The sequence below is a fragment of the Python bivittatus genome, unplaced genomic scaffold, assembly GCF_059951505.1.
Source record: "Python bivittatus isolate LINGU-HERP-01145 unplaced genomic scaffold, Pbiv_v1 ctg000160_np1212, whole genome shotgun sequence".
In the NCBI taxonomy this organism is placed as follows: Eukaryota; Metazoa; Chordata; class Lepidosauria; order Squamata; family Pythonidae; genus Python; species Python bivittatus.
The window spans coordinates 1,723,749-1,740,300 of NW_028277076.1; the positions used below are offsets into that span (position 1 = coordinate 1,723,749).

The 16,552-nt window shown below is 47.4% G+C and overlaps 1 protein-coding gene and 1 long non-coding RNA gene across 13 annotated transcripts in view; one reads left to right on the forward strand and one right to left on the reverse strand.

The window, feature by feature from the left end:
• DNM1 (dynamin 1) overlaps positions 1-16,552 on the forward strand; it is a 59,353-nt gene that overhangs the window by 31,527 nt on the left and 11,274 nt on the right. For all 9 annotated transcript variants that reach the window (XR_015797278.1, XR_015797277.1, XR_015797279.1 and 6 more), the window contains 3 exons: positions 13,867-13,976; positions 14,099-14,210; positions 16,071-16,241. Coding sequence is in view for 6 of the 9 variants with exons in the window: in XM_088146903.1 (XP_088003029.1) it covers positions 13,867-13,976; positions 14,099-14,210; positions 16,071-16,241 (393 nt within the window). In the remaining 3 variants the exon portion in view is untranslated. The remainder of the gene's footprint in view (positions 1-13,866; positions 13,977-14,098; positions 14,211-16,070; positions 16,242-16,552) is intronic.
• On the reverse strand, positions 1,376-10,342 carry LOC103055762 (uncharacterized). 4 transcript variants are annotated; one of them, XR_015797281.1, is made up of 4 exons: positions 8,162-10,342; positions 7,385-7,592; positions 6,690-6,813; positions 1,376-5,092 (listed from the first exon to the last, which is right to left on the reverse strand). It is a non-coding gene; the product is annotated as an uncharacterized LOC103055762 (long non-coding RNA). The 4 variants fall into 4 exon arrangements; XR_456339.3 differs by having other exon boundaries at positions 7,381-10,118; XR_015797280.1 differs by having other exon boundaries at positions 7,385-10,113.

Here is a 16,552-nt window from a genome sequence, read left to right on the forward strand (position 1 = left end):
GGTCTTTTTTTTTTTTTAATGGAGGTGATGTTTTGGAAGAAAACTTTAGCAAAACACGTGTGTGCGGGTTTAGCAGACCTATTTCAGTTTCCATTTTTTCCCAAGAAAAATCACGGCACCCGACGCAAATTGCCCATCCCGGTTTCAGAAATGCCTCCCTCTTTAGAGTCGCTCTATGTGAAAAGGTTTCTCGGGGTGTGCAGCCTTCTCTGCATTTGTCTAAAAAAAAAATGCACGGACCATTTGCGATATTCAAGCTCACCAAGGATTCTGCTAGTTTGGAGGGAGAAAATAGAGTACTTCCTTCTCCGTGGCAAATTCCCTAGCTAGCATCTGGCTAATAAATCAAATCGTGTCGCCAATAAATCAAGGCCCAACCATTATTTCCTCTGCCTCGCCTGAAGCTCAGGCAGTTGTGCAAAGTGTTTCCCTTCACCGTGAAGGCTTCATTTCCTTCCAGTAGGGCTTAAAAACAACCTTTCATGGTGGTTATCTTGCCTGCAACAGCTCCGTTGCCCGCCTGCCTGACTAGTTTTGTGCCTCAGCCTTTGTGGCAAAGGGAAGTGCCCTGCAGTTTGAAATTAACCAAAAGGATGATAAAGAGTTAGTGCTAGAAAGGAGACTTGGAACAGTTGAGAGTTTAGGTGAATAAATAAAAGTAAAAGTACCCACCAGAGGGGCACGGGGACAACTTCAAGGTATTTAATGGACAGATGTTCAGATTAGCCTAACTCTGGCCAGTGTCCTTGTCATAACTTTTCCCGGATTATTCCATTATGCTGGCTTGGAGAGATTTTTTCCCCCCCTGAGGGGGTAGTTGTAATTTGGAGCTGGGAATTCTGCAAGTTGGATGCCAACATCTTCTGGAGGGCACAAATGGGAAAAGGCCAGGCCAAGTCTTTGGGTTGGTTTGCACATTATGATTTGGTGTTGATTTTAACCTCTGCAGAATAGTTCCAAAGGGTTTTCTGGGTTAAGAACTAGATTTCCAGATGTTTCTTCTCTTGGAGACCTCTGAAGACCATCCAAGATCTTGGAAGGGGACTCAGTGCAATAGACAATTCCTAAGTTAACATAACTCCTTAGAAAACCTACAGGTACCCCTGGCAGTTGTCACCCTTGGATCCTTGGGGCTGCCATATTATCAACTGTTCTCTGCCCCACCTTTGCTGCCCACCACAAAGTTGTCCGGCTGTCATCGCTTGCTAAAATTTCCTGGCACGGCACCTCTCCCTCCACCTCCTCTGAAGTGCCAGCGAAAAAGCAAACATACGTTTTGGATTTCAGATTGGCCTCAGCATCTGGATTCCAGAGGTGGCCCGAATCCCCCACCCCACCCTTGACTGCAGTTGCTCAAAGGTGCTGGGAATGACTACAGTTGAGCAGCATAAGCTGTTTTAACCAGTTCCAGCTGTAGGGATTGGGGGAAAGAAGTGGGGGGGGGAATTGGGACTCCCTTTAATCCTGGGGCAAGAGCAGCTCGCTGGGGGAGCACCAGCTGTAGATGTCTTCAGCCTCGTCTCATGGGGAGAGCGAGCCTCGTCTAATGAAAGGTGCTACCTGCCAGTTGCCGTCTCTTAAATAATAAATAATGGCACAGAGACCCCAGTGCTGGTAGAGCAGGAACTACCCCAAAGAAAGGAATCTTTGTTTCCACCAAGAAGAAGGGAAAGGGGGGGGGCTGTGTTTTTCTTTCCTCCCCTCCTCTTCCACATTTCCAGTAACCCCCCCCCCATCAAACACAGGCACCCCACCCTTTTCATAAATCCCACTCCTTGAGCACCGGCCTCTGCAGAAGGAAAAAAGTGAAAAAAACTAAAACGCTCCGCTCCGCTTGGGTGGGAGGCTCTCGCTTCTGTCCAAATTTTGAAAGCTTTTGGAATCTTCAGGCACGTTTATGCCTTTTTGAAAGTGGAAATCAGAACTTGGAGGTAAGAACCCTGGCAATTTCATACCAGACGGGGGCTGCACCATATCTCTCATCCCACAGTAGCCATGCGTTGCCCATGTTCATTGAATGGGGTTAATTCCCAGTGAATTAAAAGCCAAGAAGGTGGCTCCTCTTTTGGTTAAATAACTGATAGACTAGAAAATCAATGTGGACCAAAAGAAAAAAAATCCTAAAAAAATAGTTTTTAGGATATTTACTAAATATCTGCCATCATCATGGCAATTCTCCTACGTAGCAGAATATCTTTATACGTGAAGCAAGTGCCCTGCAGCTTGCTAGTTTTTCTCCAGGCACAAAGCAAATAAAATTAGCGTTTTCTTGAGTTTTAAGTTCACCTTTTAATCTTCCTCTCTCATTCAGTGTTTTACCACCAATCAATAGGGACATTTTTCTCTGTTGACAGAAGTATCTTTTCAAACTCTGCCCACTGAGCTAGGATTGCTGTTTGTATTGGCCAATCTTGGCACTCTAATGAGGCAATTGGGGGAAATTAAAAGCATCGAGTCATCTTTCTGCTTTTGCTATCCCCGTTCCAACTCTCTTTCGGCCTGTGTGTGGAGCAGGAATTTTGCATGGTCTTCCTGCGTTCCCCAGAGGAACCTCAACATTCACGTTGGCCCTTCTGCTCCCCAGTTTTATACATCTGCAAGCATAGATGGGATCTTTCATGCTGCTAGTCTAGTTTGCACAAGTTTTTTCCCCATCCGCCCCTGACATAAAAGTGGGATTTTATTGAGGAATCCAGGACGGAACTGCCTTTGGTAAGCATCGGGGTGGTGCTTTTTCAACCTTCTTTTTTTTAAAGGAGGTATCCTTCTGGGGTCCGAGTTGGGAATGGCCAAAAGCGAAATGATTAAACCGAAGCACAGTGAAAGCAGGATTGGTGTAATGGCCTATTGTCTAAGCTGGCATGATGGGGAGCAGCAGAATCCAACCAGCCTTGGAACCGAGCACTTTGTCTGATTGGACCTCAACGTCTCCTGCTCGCCCCGTTGCAGCCAAAGCTGGATGGGTAGGACTAGAAACATCTGGGGATCATTAGCAAAATACCAGCCATTTCCCACAAAAGCTGCCTTTTTTCCTCCTCTCTCCCCCTCACCAACATTCATTCTTAAAAGAAGAAAAGAAATGCAAAAGGATCTTAAGGGGCCCTAGGCAGCACATGGAAGGGGTTTCTGGCCCCGTGGACGAGATGTTAGAACCAAGTGCGGGTGGAAAGCTGACTCCCCGCTCAGCCGCCCCCACCACCCCCCCGGTCCAAAGCCGTCTTATTTTTGGAATTATTTCTGTTTTCTTTGCCGCCTCCGGTTTCTCAAAGGGGATGGAAAGACACTTGATTTGTGGAGAGCCCGTGGTAGGGTTGATTTGCTGCTGCCTGAAATCAAGGTTGTGACTTTAGGGGTTGCGATGAGGAATGGCTTCCTTGAGGCAGAACTTCCCAGCCAGCTGAAATCAGTTCATGGTTCAGTGATCTGGGGAGGGGGGGTTCACAGCCCCACCCCAGTGGCCTTACGTCTCATGGGAGCTTGCTTGCAAGGTGAGGTCGTGCCCATGGCTACCATTGGACTTCCACAATGGTGTTTCAAACCATGTCATTAAAAAACGGAGAGGTTTGCCAAAGCCTTCCACACAAGGGGGATGAAAAAGAGGACCGAAAATCATAAATAATCAACATTTCGAACTCACTAAAATAACAGGAACGCCCTTACATAGCAACGCCACATTAGGCTACCCGTGATTTGGTGGCCCCGTCTATGAAAATTGGATCTGGAGAGTTGGGAAAGGGCTGTCTCTCTGATAGCTATGGTTTTGTTTTGTTTTTTTAGTTTGGAAATAAATATAAGTTTCCAAACTAGGAAGACCCTCCTTGCAGAGGGGTGTGCCTGGCGTGGGGAATACAGAGAAACATTTGGTGTGTAAGGACATCTAATGGAACTTGATCTATATGGGTTCGGTTGACATCTTTAACAAATACAGCAGTAAAGCATGCCAGAGATTGGGGGGAGGAGAAAAAAAGTACAACCAGAAGTGATTTTGAGGAATGAAAATCAAGAGAGAAGCTGATCAAGATGGGCTGTATCTTCTCAGCGGCAGGGTCCTCTTGAAGAGCAGCTGCTGAGGCAGATGGACAGGAAGATGATTGTTCCACTGGTGGTTTTCTCATTTGGGGGCCCAGAAGGTTGGACTGAAGAGGACTTTGGTATGATCCAGCACATCCCTTCTAGTGCTGACTTGAGAAGGAACCAACCTGTTTTCTTTGCGAGACTTTGTCATCCCCCATATAAGGGGTGCAATCTTATCTTCTGAAATTATGCTCCACTGAATTAAAAGAGGCTTATTTCTGGATAGACCTGAACATGATTGTGATAGAAGAGGAGAAACGACTACGTTCTTGAGAGCACCAATTTGTGGCCTATTAAATATTTTGGACTTCATTTCCCCCTCTGCTCCAGCCAACACAGACATCAGTGAGGCACTGTAATTCAAAACCTCTGAATGACCCCTGGTTGCATATTCCTTCCCTAACTAGGACTTTTAGTCATTCTAAATTAAAGAATGGGGATCACAAATGAATAAATCATGGAAAGTTTCAAGGTGTGCATCATTTGGAAGTCGGGATGTCAGACAAAGATGTCTCTTTTCATATACCGTTGGTGTTAGAAGAAGCAGCAAAACGCGATCTATACTTGTTAAAGGATACCCAGTCGCATTTTAAAAACTTGACGTCAAAATCCAATTTATTCCAAGAAATTAAACAAAAACAAAAAAGCCAAACCAAGTTCATTCAAAAAATCCCATCTATCTTTCCCAGATTCTTAAGAACTTTTCAGCTGACACTGGTTCTGTTCTCCTGGGTGACATTATACAATATGGTTAGTATGGAGGGCCAGCTTCTTTCAGGGCCAAAGAAGAGGAAATATACCATCTTGTTAAAAGGCAGAATATGCCGCTATAAATAAAATATGGAGATATTTGCACATACAGATGCTCTTTTAGGAAGAGTTTTACCTACTGTGCATAAGCCACTGCAATATCCACGTTGTATTCTATCTTCAGCTTCTTAAATCTTCCAGCTTGGCTTGGAATGGGCTCTTGGACTTTTAACTGGGCGTAGAGGAGATCCTTTCAAAGAGAGAAGACCTTTAAGAGAAGATTGGCCTCTTTAAATTAGAACAGGAAGATGCCTAATGGTTGTACGTACCTTGAAGATCCTAGATACAAGGTCCTCCTTGTAGGTAAAGGCCTGTATATAGGGGTGCCTTTATCTAATGATGTTGATCTCTAGCTTCAATGACCTCGCATGAGAAGGACTTTCTAGAGGACAGTCTAGATGTTCTTTCAAGATACGCTAAATCAGCTTGGTTGGACTTGGGGGCTCTCCTGGTCATCCTTCTAGGTGCCCCCCCAACTTCACTGTACCTTTCCAGGTGGATGCATTTGAAACCGCCCCCTCAAAAAAAATTCTTGCAGTTCGCTATCAAGCTGGCACTTCTTTCCCCCCAAGGTGAAAAGAAAGGAGGCAGAAGAAGCATGAGGGAGGCCATAGAGAAAAATGATCGCTGATTAAAATAACCTTTCAGTTATGGCCCCTCCCGATGGAAGAGAATTCTGCTTCCAAGGCTGAATCCTGCCCCACCAGCCTGCGTTCCTCGCTCAAGGTAGAACTCAAGTCAAGTCGATCGATAGCAGCACAGAACTGCCCTTAAAATTTCTCTCCTGGCCATCTTGCTCACTTTCTTTGTCCGCCCTGAAAAGTGCCGTAGACGGACCCACGCAGGCAATCCAGCCCCTCCAATGATCGTGGCTTGGACTACGGCGTTGATGGTCTCCTTTGCCAGACACATGACTCTGGGCGATGCAAGCCAGCTAACAGAGCAGTCAACAAATCCGTTCTTTTCCGTAAGACGGGGCACCTTCTTTGCTTTCTGCCCTTCTTCCCAGCCACGTTGATTATCCTCCATATCCTCCATGTCGCTGTACATTTTTTTCTCCCCCCCCCCCCATGTCTCTCAACGGTTGCTTCTCCCCTCACTTGCCTCTTTTCCCTTTGCCGTCCATCGATCAGAGCAACTCAGTCAAAGAGCAGCCGACGGTCAAATCTTTTCATGCTCAAATTTTGATAAAACGCTCGATCCTTTTCATCAACGTCACCATTCTCCCCACGGTGGGCTTCCCCCTCCCCAAAGGCCCCGGAATCTTTTGTCTCATCCCTCTGCTTATATCAGCACAAATAGCCAGAATATTATCTCACCCTGGACTGTATCTCAGCTTTGCATCTACGCTGCCAACCTGATCAGGGACACCTGGCTGCAGCGGTGGAGAAATGAAGGCAGAAACCGAAAACGGAGCAAATTTGAGACAGGGTGGAAATCTTTGGGGAGGTTGAGGCTGGCACTCATCTCTGCACTCCTTGGCCATGCAACGATCCCCGTCCCGTCTTGGAGGCACCAGAACCTGCTGTGTATCCCAGCACAGCCTAACCAATGTGCAGACTACTGTACAATCTTGTAGTCCTGAACAGGTAGTCCGAACACTGGGAAGACGGAGTGGATTCTCTCAGTCCAGAATTTTGGAGAAGAGCGGAGCGCCGGATTCTCTCCGCCGCCCCCCCCCCGGGCCTTTGCAAGGTAGCAAGGTGGGGGGTGGAGAGAGAGAGGGGAGTCAAAATGGTCCTAGAGAGGTGGGAAAGGGCAGGGTTCAAGGGATGGAAGGACCCAGTCCTGCATTCATGACTTACTTGGTCAGCGAAGCAGCTGAAGCGTGAACGCGTCTTTTCCATCTTCTCTAGAGACATCCAGCGCTCTTCCTTCTCTAGAACCGGCTCCGAGTAGCATCTTCTTTTTCTTCAACCTTGCAGGCTCCTAAGGAGAAGGTTGGAAGGAGAATGTGAAAATAAATAAATAAAATAAAATAAAAATCCTTAAAATTAAATAAGTAAATCAATTGCCCATTGGGGGTGGGGGGGGGAGTCCTCTGGGAGATACAATCGTGTCCCAAAATACAGGCTGGGTCTTGGGCACCGGGGGATTCCTGGTCTCTGGCCAATTCTTTTGGGCCCCAAACCATCCACACCACGCTTCCACCCAGCCTTGGGGTGTTGGGGAGGCTTTGAGAGGAGGGGGGTTGTCCTGAGGAGCCCCATTTCATGTGGCCTCCTGAGCACATGGGGAAGAGATCCCGCTGTTTGGTTCTCAAGCTGGCCACAAGGATTTGTTGACCCACCTTGGCCACTCGCCTTTGCTGTTCGCCTCTGGCGACCACACGAGCGATCTGCCTCCCCCTCCTTTGTGGCCTCCCAAGGCCCCCCCAGCATCTGGCACTCGTGCCTCCTCCCTGCCTCCAGTCTTTGCACCCTCCCTCCCTCCTTCCCTCCCTCTTTTCTTGCTTCTCCTCAGCGCTTCTGCCTGAATTGACGTGGCAAAACTTACTTGCCTCAAAGGAGGAGCTTGTCAATCGCCGAGAAGGTCAGAGTTCGAGAAGAACCGAGCCGTCTGGTGGATAAGGTTGGTGGGAGGGGGAGAGGAAGCCTCCATACCTTGGATGGAGGCTTGAAGGATGTCATCCTCCCCTTTTGGTGCATAGCTTCCATGTAGCGATTCCAGATGTTCCTTGGGCCATGCACTCTGCTTCCTCTCTGATGCTGTCAGGGATAAAGAGGGCTTTATGCGTGATGCACAGACTCACCAACACACGCCAGAGAGAGAGAGAGGCCAGAAGGGGAGAAGGAGAGTGCGCCAATCAGCCAAAACGGAAAAGAAACCAAATAAATAGCGAGTCTGGAAAGATGCCGGTGACTCCCTTGCCCTCCGCCGGGGACTGCTGGCTGGCTTCGTCCTGACATTCTTTCTTAACGCTCCTTGACTTTGGAGGAGGTGGGATGGAAGATGTTTAGCATATTTAAGCACGCTGTAGGATTTGTTAGGAAGGAAAGGAAGAAAGAGCGTGAAGCAGACGAGGCCAATCAGTTCAGAAAGATAGATCTGTCCCCATGCGCCTCAGCAAGGTCGATGTGCCTCAACGTTGGTCGCTCTGGGACCGTACATTAGCAACATCGGGGAGTCTACAAGTGTCCCACCCCGGTGAATATTTTGCGAGGAGGACCTTCCAGCAGACGGATAACCTTCCACAGCTTTCTTCATTGAACTTCCTGATAGTTTTTCATTAACTCATCAGAAGGAAGACGCACAACAGGAGAACATTGTAACTCACATCTTCTCCTTATGCCCTTGGAAAGTCCAGCAACCAGATGAGAACTTTCTTTCTCAGATAAGAACTTTCTTTTTCCTCCCCAAACGGAAAGACATCAGATGCAAAATGGGAGCGGGCGAGGCATGTCCACCCAGGACTCCAGGACACTTAGAAGCCTTCTCTTTGGCAGGCCCCACAGTTGGGTTGGCCATCTGCAAGATGGCCAGCAGGAAAAGGGTCTGGCTCGCCTTCCCACAGGCATCTTGTCTGTTCTGGGCTAGGAACAGGTCCAGCATGCCAGTAGACACATTTTACTAGCAGATTCAGGGTCATACGTTCACCGGCTCTTCTTACTGCAGAGAGGGCAAGGGGAAGAAAACCAGCCCGTTCTGAACAAACTAGCATCCAAGAATGAGATGGGCGGACATGGGGTTTTTTTTTTTAATGCTGTCATTCTGTTTCGCAACCTCCCATAAATTAGGGAGGAGGCAAAGTTGTCTTTTTCTCTTCCTCCTCTCCTTGCCAGGCCATCCTTAGGCCGTAGAGTCACCCAGTCTCTTTTGTGGAATTTTACAGCGGGTCCAGAGAAGCCACAACATCTCCTTTGATGCAGGCTTCCTCGGGAGTCAGATGCTCCGGCTCGACTTCCAGAAAGGGAAATCGGGGAGCTTGGGATCCCGTGACTCTTTCTACCCTGGTTTAGCAGCTTTTCAAAAGACAAACGAAGGTCCGTATCCTTACTACGTTCAGGTCTTGACTCTCCCACCAGCGCCTTCTGGAGACTGCAGCTAACGTCTTCTTAACTTGGCCTCTTTCTGCAATTTGTCAATAGTGGGAGGACGCCTAAAACTACAAAGAACTAGAAACTGGGCAGCAACATGAGGTCCGGTGCCCTTCCTCACCCAGAACGTCTGGAGGTGCGAAATGCAAGATGGATGGAATTATATTTGGCCTGAGGAGCCCCCCTCGTGTCCTGCAGACGGCACAATGCAGCCCAGAAATCACGTCCCTGCTTCCTTTTGCTCCCCCCGCCCCAAACACGCACCTCGTGGTCCTAGGAGACCCCACCTCCTCAACCCAAGCCGTGTCTCCTGAAGCACCCACCCTGGGACACCATCCCGTGGCATGAAGGATGCAGGACTGGCTTTTTGGTCCTTGGCCAAGGAGCGTCTCCTCCCTTCTGGCTGGCCCTGATCCTGCCTGCGAACTCCCCCTCCACGCTTGGCGGGGCTACCCCACCACACACACAGCCTGATTGCTAACACATGGGCAGGAGGCTCGCCGCCAGCCCGCTTTGAAACCCCCCCGGCCCCCTTTGCTGGCTACGCTTTCTTGTCTCTGCTTTTAGGAAATGAAGTCAGAGCGTTGATATAAAACAGGCTGGGCTGAAAGGGGAGACTGGAGAGGCCAGGAGTTTCTGGAGGGGGCCCTCTGTGTGCCCAAGACCAGAGTGGCCGCCGGGGCTTAAAAGCAAAGATTATGCACTTGGTCAACCTCGAAGCTTCTAAAACCAATTCCCGCATCTCAGGGCTTGTCCTGGGCTGTGTTGTCCAGACTCCTTGGCAAAACCTGGGTGTCTTCGTGGAGGTTTTGAAGGCCACGTTCTTGTGATGGAGCACTCTGAAGTCTTTGGAAATAGAGCCGCTAGGGTGGAACGTTGCAGGGGATCCGGTTGTGTGAATTCGGAATGGGCGCTTGGAGCAGCTCCTTGCTTAGAAAGGTCGCCGTACCCTGAACCAACCCCAATGATGCCATCAAACAGTAAATGTTACCGTGAGAGGAAGGGAAAATATTTAATTCACTGAAAGAGAGACGCCTTTCAGTTCAGTTCACTCATATTTGGGATTGCCTGTTCCTTGATCCTGCTCACTAATTTTTAGAGGTTGCCTCCCATGTACCACACCAAAGCCACATGCAACCCCCCCCAAAACCTTCCCCACAAAAACCCTGCATAAAATTCCTGTACAATCAGACTTGTGGCATTTGTCTCTATGCCTAGATAGAAGTGAATTTCTTAAAAAACCAAACAAAAAAAGCCCCATATGATCAGGATTAATTCTGTGGTGTCGTTCTAAGCTTAAGACTGCAAATTTGATTGTGTTGTTAAATATGTGCCCACTGCTTGCATCTAAAAACTCTCTCCTTCTCCATAACTCTCCTCCTTCTTCTTCTCCTTCTCCTTCTCCTTCTCCTTCTCCTTCTCCTTCTCCTTCTCCTTCTCCTTCTCCTTCTCCTTCTCCTTCTCCATAACTCTCCATAACTCTCCTTCTCCTTCTCCTTCCCCATATCTCTCCTTCTCCTTCTCCTTCTCCATAACTCTCCTCCTTCTCCTTCTCCTTCTCCTTCTCCTTCTCCTTCTCCTTCTCCTTCTCCTTCTCCTTCTCCTTCTCCTTCTCCTTCTCCTTCTCCTTCTCCTTCTCCTTCTCCTTCTCCTTCCCCATATCTCTCCTTCTCCTTCTCCTTCTCCTTCTCCATAACTCTCCTCCATCTCCTTCACCATCTCCTTCTCCTTCTCCTTCTACTTCTCCTTCTCCTTCTCCTTCTCCTTCTCCTTCTCCTTCTCCTTCTCCTTCTCCTTCTCCTTCTCCTTCTCCTTCTCCTTCTCCTCCTCCTCCTCCTCACTCCACACTATTCCAGGTATGCAAATTGGCAAATGCATTTCTTTTTAACACCTCGTGCAATACTTTGGTGATTCATTTATTTGCTCATATTGTTCAGAGGCTGCCTAACTTCCCATGACTTTGGGTGGCTTACGGTTTTAAAAGCAGGAAACAATGAAATAGGAAAAGAGATTGTATGCATCCAGAAGGAAACCGCATATAGCAGATGAAAAATCTCAGAACCACCAGCCCACCCCAGGGCTTGGGAAAATAGCCATGTTTTTGGTGACTTTCTGACCAGCCAAAGGGATCTCGGGAGGGCGAGATATTCATCCAGAGGCCCAAGTCCCAATAGATGACATTGTTTACATTGCATACCCACTCTGCCCAATCTGTCTTACCCTGTCCCCTGTCTTACCCTAAAAGAGCTTCTCCATATAGCAGGGAAGAAAAATATTCCAGCCGATTGAACTAAAAGCCACTCCTTGTCCGCGGCATCACAGATTGTCACATGGGGTCCTGCTAGTTGGACACTCAAACCTCCGCTCGGGCAGGAGCGGTGCTGCTAAGATCTTGGCTAAAATCTTTGAGCTCGCACATTTTCTGGGAAGCAGCAATGAAGAGCAAAATGGCCTTTGGTTCTGGGAAAGGAAACCAGGAAGATGGCTTGAGAATCACCCCGGTCATCCCGCTCTAGGAATTTCTGGATTTCAAGCGTGGCTTCCAACCCTCGGTCGCCTCCTTTGTGAAAGGAAGCAGCTTTTCGTGTCAAACCTCAGCTCTTTGAGATCTGTGCGTGGCCTTGAGGAGAAACATGGCAAAAGCCCATCCTTGGGGGGGATTTTCACAGCTGGAGTCAGAAAGCCACCTGGCTGGAAGGTCGAAGCATGGACGGACCTTTCTCTCACTCTAGCAATTGGGTGTGATTCGCAGAGGCTGAGCGTAGCTTCTGTACCCAGTCACGGGCAAAGACGGCATTTTGCTGTCTGCAGATCTCTCATTCAGGGCTTGACTTGTCAGAAAGAAGTTCCTCAGATCGAAGGAGCTGAGTCTGATGCTACGCGCGGGTGGTTGGGTGGGCAAGCACGCCGGAGAAGGGTTGGAATTAACCAGCAACGTGATGTTTAGTTTGGAGGACGAAAAAAAAAATTCAAATGGGAAGTCGGCCGGCTGGAAAGCAGAAAACCAGCTTTGCTGTTATTTTGAAGAATGCCTCTGGGCCTCGAGAAAATGAAAAGCAGGGAGGGGGCTGCAGCCCAGAATTTGGTTTATGCCCTACCCCCATCCCAGAAAAATGGCATAGCTGAGACGCTAAAAAATGGCAGCAGAGAGGAAACTCCTCTGTTTGCCTTCTGGAAGATGGATGTTTTATGATGCCTTTCCTCCATCCAGGTTGGCGTGAGCCGCTAGCAAGGAGCAGGAGAAACTTGGTTTCCTTCAGAAGATCCCTTCCTTGTGGCACTCTAAACTTGCCTGCCAAACCAGAAGGACTTTGCTCAGAACAATGGGCTTGGTGGTGCAGGGCAGTCTTCCTTGACTCCCAGCTCCCAGATGATCAGGCTACAAGCCCCATGGTTGGCCCAGCAGCCCAGTTTGGTCACCCCACCCATGGGGTGGGGAAGCCCAAGAATTGTCAAGGCAAGGGTGAGGCACAGCTGCCTGCCAAAAGAGCCATAACGCTTCCCTCCCATCTGGACACATTTAGATGACCCATCGTTTTCTGCGAAATGAGTTTGCGACACCTTGGTTGGGTTCTTAATCATCAGGCTGATGCGCTGACAAAGTCAGAGCTGCCAGGGAGGGCTAGCAGCACATGTGGGTTTCTGGAGACTCTTCTGAGCAGAGTCACTTCCACCCGAGTGCTCCTGGGGAGTGAAGACATAATCCCACCCCATCCCCTTGGGGATGAGGATGAATGGTCAGAGATAATAACCACGATCAAAGAAATCTGAAATCTTTCGAAGAAGCGAAACAGAGAAACAGATTTGAGCAAATACCTCTAGCAGGTTTCCCACTCTTCCTTCTGTTTCCAACCTCCAGTTCAATGCATTTGCTACTTAAAAAAAACCCACGACATATGGATTTTTATTCAAGTCATGTGTTCACTTTTATTTATATATCGTTTCTCTTTCTCCATCTTTCACTAATGCATTTTCCCCAGTAGATCCATTTGTGTTAGTCATTTCCACGGATATAAATATTTTAACATGCTTTTTGCCTCTTAGTGTTCATTCACACCACAATGGCATAAACAGGTGGGTGCCCTCTAGGCATCTGGGGCTGCAACACCCATCAGCCCCATTTCAAAGATTTAAGGGACATAGTCGTGGCCCCAAACATCTGGAAGTGACTTGGGAACCTGTCCTGGGGATGGCCAGAAAAACAAGGCTTCAATTTTTCCATGCTCACACTCTCCTTCTGGGCTTTTGTTGAAGCTGCATCTTCTGACTTCCTTTTCAAACTGCAGAAGGAAAGATTCAGCAAAACATCATAAAAGCAAATCAACACCCTCTTTTGGTGCTGTCAGAGCAACTGCGGATTTGGAGGCTTTTTAATGGAGGAGTAGACAAACGCACGGTGAACAAGACTATCTTACGTTGGGGGCCCCCATTCAAAACAAGTCTGCTGGGACTCATTTTTGAATTCTATGTGGTTTTCTTCTTAGTTACTAAGACCTGAGTCCAGCATTCCTGCATGTTTCATTCCCCTTCCTGCTGTGAGCAACCACAGTTCTTCATTTTTTCCAATCAAGGCTGACATGATGCAGAAAGCATCTCGCCAAGAGTTGAGTCCTGGAGCCCAGGATGGTCTTCTTAATTAGCAGAAGGCTTCTAGGAGTAAGACAAATGAGGGGCGGATTTGGTTGCACAGTCAAGCACCTTGGTAAGGATGGGGTGTGGAAGCCTCATCAAGACAAAGTCTTTACAATGTGGTACTTTACCCAAATCCAAAGTTGTTACTTTTGTTTGTCGTCTTCACAGTGTCCCTCCCACCCCACTTAACAAAGTTTCCAGATTGTTGAGACCACAGCTGCCAGAATCATCAACAAAGAGATGATGGGAGCTGCAGAAAGTCTTGGTGGGTATAGCTTTGAGATGACTGACGGCCAATTGCTTTGCCTTCTAGGAGAAAGAGAAGAAGTACATGCTCCCAGTGGATAACTTGAAGGTGCGAGATGTTGAGAAAGGTTTCATGTCGAGCAAGCACATCTTCGCGCTCTTCAACACAGAGCAAAGGTATGCCCTTTCTCTGCCCGAGCCCAAGGAGATCCTTCTCTTTTTCCGAACCCAAGGGGATGACATCAGCAAGTAGACAAGGTTACGTAACATTTCATCTTCTTTCATTCCCCACCATCCAGGAACGTTTACAAAGATTATCGTCAACTGGAGCTGGCGTGTGAAACCCAGGAGGAGGTGGACAGTTGGAAGGCGTCCTTCTTGCGGGCTGGAGTTTACCCAGAGCGTGTTGGGGTGAGTTGAGCAGCAGTGGAAGAGGAAACATGAGCAAGAGTGAAAGTTGTAGGACGAACCATGTCACTGAGATGCCAGATAACCAGACGGTGACATCTGTGTTTGTTTATATCATCTTGGTTTGGGTGTAAAGCAGGAAGAGGAGGAGGAATTCTAATCTTCCTACTCCTCCCCTCCTTTGTGCATTCTTTGCAAGACACAATCCATGTTTTCCCAAGACTTTCCCCCTCTTCTTTTCTTTCCACGAAAAATGCACCAAGGAAGGACAGATTGAAGAGACCCAGGAAGGTCTTTCGGTCCTCGCTGGTCGGCTGCCATGTTGCATGGTCCAGCCCAAAGACAACAGCGCCATCTGCTGGCGAGGCCTGAAACGACAGCACCTTCGTTGGCTTGCTCTGCTCGGCCATAAATTGTGTTCTCCATTTAAGATTTCCGTTCTTAACCAGTTCTCCCTTGTCTCCTTTTATCTTTTTTCTTGCTTTGCGCCCCCCTCTCCAGGGTTATATTTTATGGGTGCTAATGCCTCAGGTTTGGTCTGTTTGCTGTTAGATCCTATACCAATACTAAGAAAACAGATTTTAGTTTGGCTGGAAAATCACTTTTTCTAGGAAGCTCTGTTTGAGACTGATGGATTGATTATGTGCCTTCAAGTCGTTTTCAACTCCTAGCGACCGCATTGATAGATTTTCTCCATGGTGATCTATCCTTCACCTGGTCTTTCAGGTCTTCCAACGGGGCACTCAAGCCAGTTTTATTTTTAATTTATTGCATTTATTGTTGTGATCCCATTCCAAGTATATCCTCTGTTTCCATGGGTACACTTAATACTTAGCCAGAAAGTATACATACATACATACTTTTTTAAAATCACATTTTTTCTTGTTTTTGCTTTTCGTGCTTAAACTGGCCTTGCAGGACAAAGACAAAGTAAGTGATGGTCCCTGCTTTTCCTGTACCATCTCCCTTTCAATTACACTTTTTTTTTATTGGATCAGTTTTTTAAACTCCTTTTTATAATTTAACCTTTTATCCCTGTATCTTAAGAGAGACTTTGTCCTTCGCCCTTTTTCTCTCCACTTCATGCCACGTTGCCTGCTTGATTTTATTTCTATTCTTTCTAGAATTTTTCTTTTTGCTTGTTTTCGCCTTCTCTGGAACATATTCCCCCATTTCCGAGCTACATTAGAAAGAAAAGAAAAGATATACATTTTTCTTTGTCATTTGTTTCCTTCTTTTTTAAAAAAAAAATAATGCCCAGTTTCCCAGTCTTTGCTCCTGGGGACCTTCAAGATACGTACATAATAATGTAAATATTAGATCTGGAGATTCAGTCCAAAGACAGCTTGACTGAGTCTCTGAATTGAATCACATTTGCACATCAGTCCTCATGCCAATTCGAATGAATTCATATAACCTGGAGACTTCTGCGCAGAAGCCTCTGCATCGATTCCTGGCTGGCAAATCAAAACAGAAGTCTGAACCCCAATTCCAATCTGAATTTGATTTTGCAGACCTTTAATACATAAGTGCTTTGGAACAGAAATGTAAGCAGGGAGTGATGGTGGTAGGAAGAGACCTATGGTAAAACTCCTCCTTCTATGAAATCTGGTTTCATATCTCAGAAGAACAGCCTCTACTTTCTTCCGTAAACCATTTGGATAAACTGCGAAAGAAGATGATGGGCCCTTAAAGTTGGAGTATACAACATCTAGCCTTGGATCTGATATGAATCTCCTTCTGTTCTGTCCTTGTTATCAGGGGAACTAGATGGGGAGTGGGAGATCATGGGCTTTGAAACGCACTCCTCTTTGGCTTCTGGTTGTTAACGGCCTGCCTTGTCTCCCCATCGATCCTGCGCAGGGTGGGGAGTCAGAAGAGAACGGCTCCGACAGTTTGATGCATTCAATGGACCCCCAGCTGGAGAGGCAAGTGGAAACCATCAGGAACCTTGTTGACTCCTACATGGCCATCGTCAACAAAACCATCCGTGATCTCATGCCCAAGACAATCATGCACCTTATGATAAACAATGTACGTATGACCAGGGAAGGGTTACCAGATGGTGTGTATGAGTTACATGACGTTTTATGAGTTGTTTGGACCCATCTCTTCACTTAAAAGCTGCAAGTTCTGGAGCAGCACATCAGCTTTTGGCCCTGGGCTTCCCATCTCAACAGACTTGGGAAACAAGGAAAGCAGATGAGGGAGGAAAAGAAAAACAAGAACATCTGAGATGGTGATCCACCAGCTCTACAGCTTAGACGTTTGGCAGAAAAAGGAGCATATTGTAGGATGTTGGAATGGGATTGGGGAGAACTTCGTTCAATTCTGGCTAGGAGATG